Source organism: Mytilus galloprovincialis, chromosome 4 (genome assembly GCF_965363235.1).
Source record: "Mytilus galloprovincialis chromosome 4, xbMytGall1.hap1.1, whole genome shotgun sequence".
In the NCBI taxonomy this organism is placed as follows: domain Eukaryota; kingdom Metazoa; phylum Mollusca; class Bivalvia; order Mytilida; family Mytilidae; genus Mytilus; species Mytilus galloprovincialis.
In genome coordinates, this window is record NC_134841.1 from 92,079,274 (window position 1) to 92,092,558 (window position 13,285).

The window sequence follows — 13,285 nt, forward strand, 5'->3', positions numbered from 1 at the left end:
GTAAGTTACAACAAGAATAAATTAAACATTCATAAGACAAAAATAATTATGCAAATGTAAGTCACATGACCTCTATTATGTTTATGTTATAACAATAATAGATGAGAAAGAAAACTGACATCAAATGTTCCTTGATACAAAGAATGTAAAAGTCTGATATACAAGTGGAAGGGCCTCAACAAATCAACACCCTATTCATTAACAATAAATAAGTGTGAAAAAAATATAACTCAGGTAGACTGTGGATTCATTATTATTCATTGGATACCAACTTTTTGTTTACTTTGTTGATACAGGGAAACCTGAATTTAACTGTTAAACCAATTACAAATTATCCATAGAAATATACCGGTATGCTGACTAAAGCAAAACCATGAAATCGAATATATACTAAAATGGAAGTTTTCCTCAATCCCTGAAAATTCGTACCTATAAAAATAAATGAATCCGCAGAAATCATCATTCAAATGATGATAGGAGATCTTTAATAAACAATGTTCAATGTTCACAACTTGTAACTGGGCCATACTTAGAGATTTTGTAAAAGACAGGTGGTTATTGTTGAAGACTATGTTGACCTCTACTTGGTTTTTTAAAGTTTTTTTTCATGACCTTGAGTACTTAGCTGTCTCACTGACATAAACCAAACATCTATTCTTAAAAAAATACAGAAAAATAAAAAATATTTTTGAGAAGAGCTATCCAAAAACAATTTCTGACTTATATATGGGAACTGCCTTCAAGAGATCGGTTAGTTAAATAAATCAGTTTCAGCAATTTCTTAAAAAAATCTTTTATTCTCTAAAAATTCATACATGTAAAAGTATTAAACAAAGGATGATATGTATGTTGTTTGATTGGAAGAAAATAAAGAAAGCAATGAATTACATATACTGAAGCAAATAATTATTTAAACATTTCAACATTTGTTTATAGATTGCTCATAAAATGTCATACTACATACATGTCAACCTTTCATAAATTCTGAATAACAATTAACAAGCTTTTAATATGAAAACAATTTCACAAATGTATGTAACACAAACTTGTATAATTTGTTCATAAATAAATATAAATAATGATATATACATCAACAATACAAAAAATTGTGTTAACAACACTTCCCATGTAGGACTAGAAATTAATTTTCTAACAAATATTTTGTTCGTATTGCTCGACTTCAGTTTCAATTATACATTGCCTTGTCAAACATAGGGCAATCTAACATCAACATTATATTTAGAAAATATATAAAAAAAATATATAAAACAAATCCAATAACTTGTTAAAAAATTATTTTCATCACAGATTTAATAAACCATTTAGATCTAGAATATATATTTTGAAGCATTCTAGCTAAAAGCAATAATGAAACAATAACCAAATATTTTTTCTAGATCTACTAGATGCCCAAAATTTTTTTCCAATGGATCCTTTCATAGTAATTTGTAAGAACGCTCAGATTTTGTCATTAGTGTCCTGGTATAGAACTTTCCAAAAACAAATGGACATTTTTTTTTATTTTTGAACACTAAAGAGGGCTTCTAAGCAGGTTTGAATGATAAAACAAAAGGAATTACCGGTATTCTAAGCAGTTCATGGTTTTGTGACATGGATTTCATTAAAACTAATACCTATATTACTATGATCGAAGATCGTGAGAAATGTTTAATATTCTTTCTGCTAAAATTTTCTTTTCTGCTTTCAGTCTTTTATAATCTGGTCTCAGTAACAATAATACTATGCACACAGCAATTACAGCATAACCATTTGCAACCAGATTTGGCACTGAAAAATAAATTGTAAAATATTTATTCATAAATACACATTCACTAAAGCCTTGACTTTAATAATATTTATATAACTATAATATATAGAGTCAGTGATGCATTTACAAAGGAACCAGTTCAAAAATACAATACAAGACATTAGTATGGTCTTGCATACTTATTCAATGAACCTAGTCAGGGAACTTAATATAAGAAACCAGAATTAAAGTATCAATGTCTTTCCTTCAGAAATATGCAGACTTATTTTTATATTGAATGTAAAATTGACAATATCTACCGGTACATTAAATGTAGGCTTTTTGCATATTGTGAGAAAAAATATGTTATTGAACACTATAACATGGTATCAAATACCCAAAGGAACAAACCACTTATCTAACATTTAGAAATTGACTTTATTTCCCAATTTTAATAATTTCCACAAAATTTTAAATCAATTCTGACTTTACAGTCCATTATATTGTAACTTGAATTGATTTCAAAATATTTATAAATATTTCTTTGATACTGAGATATAAAAATTTGGTATATTGCCAATGAGACAACTCTCCACTAGAGACTAAATGACTTAAAAGTTAGCAACTATATATCACCATACAGCTTTCAACAATGAGCAAAAAATAACAAAAGCATAGCAAGCTATAAAAGGTCTGATGTGACATGTAAACAATCTAAATGAGGGTACCCTTTTAATTTGTTATTTTATGGTGTCAGTACAATACATACCTGTCCATTCCTGAGGCGTGAACTGTGAAGTACTGTTACCTGAACAACCTGTAAATACATATCTTATAGTTAAGAGGGATACATATCTTATAGTTAAAAGGGATACATATCTTATAGTTAAGAGGGATACATATCTTATAGTTAAGAGGGATACATATCTTATAGTTAAGAGGGATACATATCTTATAGTTAAGAGGGATACATATCTTATAGTTAAGAGGGAGATATAAAGAATCCAGATCATGCAGAGCTACAAATTCATCAATTAGTTAATTATTGGTGTCTTAAGTTTGATCATAACAATGATAGTGCAAGGTTGGTGTTAATAACAAAATATAGTTTGCCATCATTCTTATACACGTTATCAATATATGACTGCAAGTAATGAACATCACAGATTTTTTCATAACATTTTTACTTTACAAGAAAAAGTGTCTGACACTAAGAAAGAAAATAAGATGTTTGATTTCAATATAGGATCAAATTTTGCAAAATTTTGGGTAAAATATAAAAAATTAACAAATAGTGATTAATGTATACAATGTTAAGAGCAAACTGACAGGAAAATAAACCCTAAACTTAAGACTTATATTTATATGCATGTTTAAAGAGTATGCTGATCTGTTCATATTTCCTTACAAGAACCATTCAGAATTCAGAATACATTAAAACAATTCAGACTACTCAAAAATGCACAATGTTTTTAAACTGAATTCCTACCTCCTGAACAACCAGTTCCTATAGCTAAATCTTCTGGTGATAAAGGCTGGGCTAAAAACTGTAACACTAATATTATAATGATACCTTGTATTTGACTGAAAAAAAAAAATATAATGTTATTCAATACAAGTTAATAAGTCAGGAATATGACAGTTGTTATACATTTGTTCTTTTGTTTGATTTTGTCAGTTTTTATATTTACATTGAAGTTTGGTATTACAATGTATTGTTAAGACTTTTTGGAAAACAAGTTATATGGTAAATATTCTACAGGTCTCAACTTGGATTTAAAGCATCTTCGCTAGCCAAGGGTTACGATCCACTCCCGCTCTCTTCACCCTTGGCGGATTGAGCCAACATTTGTGATAACAATGTTGCGCCATCTATCGGAAGATAAAAATCACGCCCATTCCGAATACATTATTCTTGACCAATGGTAGCACTTGACAATTTGGAGGTAAAAACATAGTAGCATCTAGATTCTACATACTTAGTAAAGCCGGAAATGAAAATATATACGTCAACATTCATGCATTTGTGCATGAAACATACACAGGAACTTCTATTGGTTGATTAAAAACATTCAAGTTGTCACTAAATATAGTCGTATGTGTAGGGATGTAAAGACTTGTTGCACAATAAACATGTGGTAATTGTTTACAAACACTTTATGCATTTACATGTGATCATGATATAGGCGCTTTTTGATTGGATGCAGCGAGTTTTGACTGCAATCAATAAAAATCCTTACCTTGTGTCTCCGAAATTTTATCTCAATCCGCCAAGGGTGAAGGGAGCGGGAGTGGATCGTAACCCTTGGCTAGCGAAGATGGATTTAAACATGAAGAACAAAAATTTTACAAAAAAATACAACATAAAATGTCAATTTAAAAAATATTTCAAATGCAATATCAATTGATAAACAAAGATGGTGTATTTGTTGGAAAGGTTGTAAAAATGACCACATTTAACTCAGCTTAAAAATACTAAATCACTCGATTGATGATCTTAATCAATGACCTTTATAAAATGAATTTGTTAATTGTAGGTTCAAATACTGAAAACCAACTAGTTTTAGCAAGCAATATATTTTCATGACTTTCACGAGTGGAAAAATCATGTGAATACAAATTGTAGCAAAAATTCAAAACTTTCCTTACCTTACTACATAATGAAAATTTGAAAATGACAAAATTAAATTGCTGCAAAGAGGGCAAGAAAGAGCTCCACACGAAATAAAGTATCCACGAAAATAAGTTGGTTTAAAGTATTTAATTAATGATGTCAGCAAATAATTTTGTCTTTAGTTCTTTACTATAACTTTTTAAAAGTGCTGGTCATTTATCTTTTATGTTCAGTATCAAATAAGGTCTTACCCTGACACTATAAGTAATCCTGAACTTGTTGCCTCAGCAACAGGGTAGGTAACTTCTACAGACATTTCCATAGATATAGGATACATAGCAAAACCAAATACACCAAACAATGTTATACAAGTAGCTGCCAATACACTTTGATCCCTTAGTCTGGCTACCTGAAATTATAACATCAATACAATGTTATACAAGTAGCTGCCAATACACTTTGATCCCTTAGTCTGGCTACCTGAAATTATAACATCAATACAATGTTATACAAGTAGCTGCCAATACACTTTGATCCCTTAGTCTGGCTACCTGAAATTATAACATCAATACAATGTTATACAAGTAGCTGCCAATGCACTTTGATCCCTTAGTCTGGCTACCTGAAATTATAACATTAATACAATAAAACTGCTATTCAAAACTTTAACTTCTTGACTAAAAAACTTGATATTTATCTTCTACTTGACATTAAACAAACCTAGTATTTTACAAATAAATTTTATGTGCCTGTCCAAAGCCAGGAGCAGGTAGTTCAGTTGTTGTTGTTGGTTCATGTCTGTTATATTTTTTTCGTAAATTGTTTTGTTATAAATTAGGCCGTTAGTTTTCTCAATTGAATTGATTCATATTTTTCATGTTGGAGCTGACATTTTATAGCTGACTATACAGTATTTTTTTTTCCTCATTGTTGAAGGATATATGGTTGCCTACTTTGATGGAAAGTTGTCTCATAGGCAATCAAACCAATATATCTTCTAATTTTTATGTTATATGGTCTATAGTTTAGAAGAATGATTCACACTATGGCAAAGAAAACGACAGTAACAGTAACTGGTATAAAACTTTTCCTAAACCATTATTCATATCAACACATAACTGAGAGGAAAAGTACATTTTGACTAAAATGAATTTAAGTGGTTTAAACTAATCGCACTGTCAAGAGTTGTAAATGACCTCATTAAAGTTTCTCCTGTAAAGACACAAGCCTTATATAGTAATGATAACTTTTATCTTGTGGTATAAAACTATATGGGAATTCGTACATGGGTAATGTATCATCTATCTAGAAAACAAATTCTAAATATTATCTAGAACAGTTTTTACCTGAGTAAATGCTAATCCTGCCATTACTGCACCTGCATATGAAAATTTGATGACTTCAGCAAATTTCTTAGATCTATCTACATATATCCCTGATACTACAGCTCCTAACACACCTCCTGCTATCATTAAGGCACCACATAATCCTGCAAAGGACTAAAACACAAAGTATAGTAATTAATAAATAATCTCAAATAACAATCTCTTCAAATTTCTCTTTACACCACACACACATATTTTTATCTTTTTATAGAAATGTTTCCTTACATGACGCATAAGTTACAAACTATGTTTTTCTTTGCTTATATAATACACTTTTTCTTGGCTCAAAACAAACTTTTCCGTACACATTATTTATAAAAACTTTCTTTGCTCATAAAAATCTTTACTTTACACACCACACACACATATTTTTCTCTGCTAAAATAAACTTTTCTTACATAACATAAAAATAACAAATTAAACTGTTTTTCTTTGGTCATATAAATGTTTCTTTACACAACACGCACATATTTAAAATAATAATTTTTTTTTGCTTGTATACTTTTCAATCACTATCTGGACTATTACTTACATTTGAATAGCCTTTTGGACATAATATCTGGTCTAAAAATGTTGTAAAGGAAGTGAAAATAGCTAATCCTGCACCAAATGTTATATTCAACACCCAGTAATTCTTGTTCTTTAATAACTGCAAATAAAAGATTTTTTTATTTGAATCAATTAGCGCATTTAAAAGATGGAAACATTGAATGCTTGAGTGCTGTAATATTTATGTGCTTAATGTGCAACATACAAATCATGTTCCTGCTCTGATGAACTTTCTGTTTTGAAGACGTTTTTGATATTTTCAAGTTCGAAGATAAACACTTTAACAAATTAGAGGCATATATTGCATATTGGTTAGCTTTAAAATGTAGAATTGGACATTGTCAGATACTTGTTAACCCAGGGATGATGGACACAGGATCTATATTCAAAACAGATAGATGTTGTGTGTTCTTCAAAGAAACAAGTTGACCTTGTGGTGCTTAAATGTCAATTCCTTGCTCAAATTTATGAACATATTGCATCTGTTATTAACAAAGAATGAGGCCTCAAGCACATGTGTGTCCATAAGGACACCACTTCTCTGCTCACACTATCACATTTACATGTTCAGTAAAGCGTGATATTTTGGTTAAAACAGTAATAATCTTTTAAAGTTCACTACATAATGAACAATTGTACTATGTCCAAATTAATGCGTCTACATCATCATTTTAAACCGATGCATCCAAAATTTCCTGGGAATGTACTGTTTACACAAGATCAAATTTAGATTTAGATCAGAGCATAAAATCACGGTCAAAACATTAATTTCTCATCTATGATCTAATCTTGAAATTTCATATCCTAATAGACCGGTATACTTAAATCAAATGCACAAGAAACATCATCTTTTTGTAGTACTAAATCCATGTTAATGCTCACTGAAATCATTCAACTTCAAAAGGAAATAAATCATCTGTAGTTGAAATCAGATTTTGTTTTCTGTTCTTTTCAACCCATTTTTTATTGCTTATGATGCACATTAAGTGTCAATTCTTATCATGAATTATGGTATGTAAATTAACATTGGTAATACTTATCATGTAAAGTTGTAATAAATATGTCAACTGCTACTTACTTTTTTCAGACCATCAATAAATTTTTCTGAGTCTTCTTCAGCACTTGCTGTAGGTGGTGTAGGAGGAGTAGAACTACAAACACCAAATGTGGCCATCATGGTACCAGTTAAACTGATCCCTGTCATAACCCATAACTAAAGAAAAAACAAATGTGGCCATCATGGTACCAGTTAAACTGATCCCTGTCATAACCCATAACTAAAGTAAAACAAATGTGGCCATCATGGTACCAGTTAAACTGATCCCTGTCATAACCCATAACTAAAGAAAAAACAAATGTGGCCAACATGGTACCAGTTAAACTGATCCCTGTCATAACCCATAACTAAAGAAAAAACAAATGTGGCCATCATGGTACCAGTTAAACTGATCCCTGTCATAACCCATAACTAAAGCAAAATCAAATGTGGCCATCATTAGTTACAAACCAGAAGAAAGGTTAGGTAAGTCAGTCAATATAAAAAAAAATCAATTAAAATTTAAGAAACTAGTTTAAAGTTAATATTTCAAATTACTCTTGGTAGCATTTTCATCCTGCACGGTTTTTTGAAAAGAAATGTGTCGTCCACTCTTACCAGTGATTCAGTTATTTTATGCCAATGGTTGGAAAAGAATAGACACAGTATCAGGTTGATAGGTTGGAAACAGACTGCATTTTTACCTTAACCAGTATTTATGATTGACACCAAGAGTTTTTCTGGAGGATGCAAAATGTGAGTTTTATAGAATAAGTAAGTAAAGGGGTGTAACCTGATGTTCAAAGAATAAAACAGGTGATCTCTGAATATTTCCACTGTAGTAAAAAATGAAAGTTTCAAAAGACATAAAACAATACACAATACATACAGCTGAAGGAATGTCGTGTCCATCACAACTTGTAACCATGGCTGGAACTATAACATTTGCTGTTAAGATTCCAAGTGGGTTAGCTGGAAGATAATTAAGGTTACTAGTTACAATTGAATGTTATGCTTACTACTTTAATAAATGACAATATCAAATATTGGAAAAATTTTCATCTTCAGTGAAATTATTAAGACGTAGGATAAAACTTTTTTCAGTTTTTACTTTAAATTTATAGTATATGCATTATGTAATTTCTGGAATGCAATATGCTTGTGCATGTAAACATGTCTATTTTCTACAGGGAATCAGGTCTTGTAATTGGTGTTGTTTGTTGTACTGTCCAATCTTTTGATTATTTTTATGAAATGTCTTATAATTTAATAAAAAAAACAAAAAAAAACAACACTGAAACTATATCAACTCCTTTATATTTCTCTGAACCTCAGAAAGCCTATCAAACTTTATATCCCTTCTTCTTCTCCATACATACCCATAGAAGCTAGCATATTAGCTGTAGCTCTCTGATTACCAGCGAACCATAAAGCTGCAAGTTTGGTAGGAGCAAACATTACAAAAGGTTGTGCACATGCTGCTAACGTCTGTCCAAGTAACAATATTGGATATCTAGCTGAGTCATCAATACCATCAAACACACTAACATTACGTAGCAATGCACCAACACCATTCAGCCAAGCTGATAATAAGATCTATAAGAACAAAGAAAATATATTTCTCAATAGCTATCCATAAAAAGAGTTACATGTTGTATGTTATTTATATATTGTTTTTTTTTATATTGGCTTTGTATAAAGTCAGGAATATGACAGTTGTTATCCATTCGTTTGATGTGTTTGAGCTTTTGATTTTTCCATTTAATTAAGGACTTACTGATTTGAATTTTCATCGCAGTTCAGTATTTTTGTGATTTTACTTTTTATTTTTTGTTGCACTCTTGAAACATAAAGAGTCCTTCCAGCTATTCATACTTCTATGTGTGGATATTGTCTCTGCAATACATGGTCATGATGGTTGTCCTACCAGTTATTGTCAAAACCTGATTCCCACTAAGGTACTACATTTTGCATTACATTATAATAACTTTCATTCAAAAGTACTTGCACCAAGTAAGGACAATGAAAGTCAACCTCAAAATGTTCCCACAACAATTATTTGAAGAGATTTTTCCCGGAAATAGCTAGTAAACATAAACATGCATTCCTGTAGATTATTCTCTAAGTTCAGCCCATAATTATTCTCTGTTCTTGCATGTAGTTGTGATGGTGATTGAGTTGAGATATTATTGTGCAAATATGTTTAACAAATAGGTAAGCATAAAAATTTGTCTCCAATCAACTGGGTGAACTCCCTTTTTGTCTGTCTCTGTGTTGCAATTATATGTTTAAGTTCAAAAAGCAGAATTAACAATTCACTGCTATTTATCAAATCAAATCCTTGCTTTTTAAACTTCAATATATGTATGTGTCTTGTAAGTCTTTAAAGGGTATTGATCCTTTTTTTATGATGACACTTTAATCAACTATTATTTATCTGTATGGATATATCTGTTATCTGCTCTTTGGTTGGGTTGTTGTCTCTTTGAATTATTCACCATTTCCCTTCTCAATTTTACATACTTACACTTGCTCTTAAGCCAAAGGTGTCTAAAACCCATGAGGCACAAAATCCAAATGGAACTGAACAAATTAGAAAGACCAATGACAACACATTCACTTTAAAGGCATCGACTTTAAACTTTTCTGCTGTTACATCAGCTATTGGTGAGAAGGTAATCCATACCTACAATAGGAATAAATAATTGAGGGATACAGTAGTAAAGCCATGTTCAAGTTTATATATTATGTATGGCCATGACAGACTTTTTATGTGAAAAGATGGTGTCTGGCTGTGTAAAACAAATCTTAAATTATTACAGATATATGTATAAATTTTATAAATATGTCATCTTACTTATAACAATAGTTTTGGTATGTTTTTTCTTAATTTTCAGTTCCAAACATAATTGGCTAACTGATTTAAGCATACAATGTATACTGTAACATAAGGACAAACAGAAAATGTATGGTCATTTCACAAACGAAATAAAAGCAGCTACTTGTTGCTTTTATTAACTTTTGGGAAACATAATGTCAGAATAAGCTGCAAGTACAAAAACATGTGAAATAAATGTTGCAAACATGTCGCACAAATATATCACTTAACCATCTGATTCATAAAGGAAGTGGACCTGTCCAATGGAAAAACTACGATATAGGTTTCATCCTTTGAAAGGTAATCTCGCTTTGAGAACAAAATCAATGAACATTTTCTTTTCAATCTGTGAAAAAGAAAATTCCAAATTGTCTGTAGATGTCTGCTACTTTAAAATTAATGTCTTCCATGTTTGGACAGATCCATCTGATCTTACCTATGCTTTGCACATGTTGGAATCCCCAACTTTTTGTTTGACTAGTGCTTTAATAGGTGCATGAGGACAGAATCCTGTTATGAGCCCCCCATAGTCCTTCCCCCTTATAATCATAAATCTTAGATTTTTCAATATATATCACTTATTTGTACCATATATTACTGCCATATATATATATATATACTAATATACCATATTTTTAATCTAATTAATATGCATGTTTACAATCAACTTGAATCTCGACTATATATTCTTTGTTAATCACCATTTTTGTTTATTCTCTGTGCAACTTTTAAATTACAAGTTGTCTTCCTTATACCTATTTGACTTTGCCATGAAGTCAGTCAGGTGGCTATATATAGTGATTTTTTAAATTCTTTGGCGACTTAAATTGTCATTTCACCAGTAAGATTATGGCCTGTGCTACTGAAAAGTGAAACATCAACTTGAAGATCATCATAACCAATAGGCGGATCCAGGGGGGCCCTGAGGGGCCCGGGCCCCCCCTTTCGTGGGAAAAATTTGGTTGATGATATAGGGAATCATTGAAGCATGACTGGAGCGCCCCCCCTTAGGTCAGTCAGCGGGACCCATCCCCCTTTAGGAAAAGTTCTGGATCCGCCACTGTAACCTTTTGGCTTATATGGCAGTATTTACACCACAAATATTTCTCAGAGTACAGACAAATCTGTGCACCTGGAGAAGTTTCAAGGCATGGCAAGAACTAGATAATTAAATTTTAAATGCATTTTATGGTTAAGAAAATTATAAACTTTTCCTGATTTTGCTATTCTTCTTTTTTTTTGCAAGACCAGCATCAGGAAACAGTCATTCTATCCACATACAATAAGATGTTGGAACATCTTACCTGACATTGGTGACTGCTGCAGAAAGTTGACTCCTTCAAAATCTGCATGCACATTTAATTTCAAGTCCCATGTTTTCATTTGCACCATGTATAAATGTTACAAATGTATGTACAGCATAAAAGTTTCATTTTGTTAAAATTATTTTTGGACTTGTTAAGTTTGAAAGTGCACATCCAACAGTGACAGGATAGTCAAGGCCACATATAGTTTGGTTTGCCCAAACCCTACCCAAGGTAGAGACTGTGGGAAGGTAGGTAGGCATTTTCTTTTTGTTTATTCAGCAAAGATAAAAATGTAGTGTCAGATGTTCTTTAGTCTTTATTTCTATCTTATTAAAAAAACTTTTTCACATCAGGACAATAAAAGATTTTAAGTAGGCACCTTTTTTTCTTGGTAGGAAGGGTTAGGGCAAACAAACACATTTTTTTTTATGGCCCAAACTAATGACGGTAGTCACTTTAAGCTGCTTAGAGGTAGAAATAGAAGTAGAAATAGGTGATTTTATAATTTGTGTAACTGATTGGGTTGATTAAATGCATCAGTGACAGTGTATGTATTCATAGCAGATTTTGTGATGAAAACACAAACATTTTTTTCAGTTTCATTAGATGAACCTAATCAGTGACAGCCTAAAAAGTAAAACTAAAACTAAAAGTAAAAGTAATCATTCAAATTTTGTTTTCTTCTCACTCACCATTGCATTTGAAATATTGAGCAAACAAATTACAAATAATATAAACCATCTTCTTTTGTAAACTTGGTAAGTTTGGTCAACAAGATTAGATGTGCTGGTGGAATTTGCTGCCAGTGAAACGCTGTCACCAGAAACACTTCGGTCTGCCATTTTGTTCTCACGTGATCAAAATTTGTCACATGACAACTGATTAAGTAGCGCCAACTCTGAAATATTTTTTTTGTGTTCGTTCAATCATGAAAGTGAAATAATGATTCGCCTATGGTTCAATTTGTCAAATTAAGCTAACAATCATTGTAGTCCAGCCCTGGCCTCAGTGGCCCATTTTAACATTTTCTTTTTTTTTTTGTTACCAGGGATGGAGGGGTTCGGATGGAGGGGGGGAGGGGGGGGCAAGGACTTGTATTATATAGTTAGGCAGCAGCAGCAACCATTTGATTTTCGGGGGGGGGGGGCTTTGGGTTTTTTTTCTGGACAAACCTTTTTTTTTGTTCGCCTCTGGCGAAAAACAATCTATTTTTTTGGCGACAAGAGATCACAAGACGACAACAATTTTTTCTTTCAATTTTAGCATTACATATACTGTAGTGGCAGCTGAGGGCGAAACATACAATTTTTTTTCTCAGGGTCAACAACAAATTATTTTTTTCTCCAAAAACTGGAAACACTTTTTTTTCCAAAAAAAAACATAGCCCCCCCCCCCCCCCCGAAAATCAAATGGTTGCTGCCTTTATATGTACACCTTTTTTGTAACGGACAAAAAAATGTAAATAAGTCAATGAGGTCAGGGATGGACTAACAAACATTAATAAGTCAATTTATGCATTATGCGTGTTCTGTTATTTTTAAAAGGACATGAAAAGAATGACAATGTCAACATTGGAAGTCAAGGCCGCAACAGAGGTAACCGGTAAATCATTTGATTGACAGATTCGATCCTTTAAAAATCATTCAGTCTTAAACGATCGAGGGTGGTGGTGGTGGTGGGGGGGGGGGGGGGTCAATACCTTTTATGTTAACCTGTTTTGGTTTTTTTCAAGGTGTTGTTATAACTGTTATCTGAGATAAATTTAAACC

The 13,285-nt window shown here is 31.6% G+C and overlaps 1 protein-coding gene across 1 annotated transcript; it reads right to left on the reverse strand.

Moving 5' to 3' along the window:
- Window positions 1-1,500: 1,500 nt before the first annotated feature.
- Window positions 1,501-12,391, reverse strand: LOC143073388 (solute carrier family 49 member A3-like). Its single transcript, XM_076248889.1, has 11 exons — window positions 12,209-12,391; window positions 9,859-10,017; window positions 8,711-8,927; window positions 8,221-8,303; window positions 7,374-7,508; window positions 6,279-6,395; window positions 5,708-5,860; window positions 4,613-4,770; window positions 3,237-3,331; window positions 2,517-2,564; window positions 1,501-1,788 (listed from the first exon to the last, which is right to left on the reverse strand). Exons 1-11 carry the CDS (start codon window positions 12,356-12,358, stop codon window positions 1,643-1,645), a joined length of 1,461 nt encoding a protein of 486 aa, XP_076105004.1. The 5' UTR covers window positions 12,359-12,391; the 3' UTR covers window positions 1,501-1,642.
- Between the last annotated feature and the right edge of the window lie 894 nt (window positions 12,392-13,285).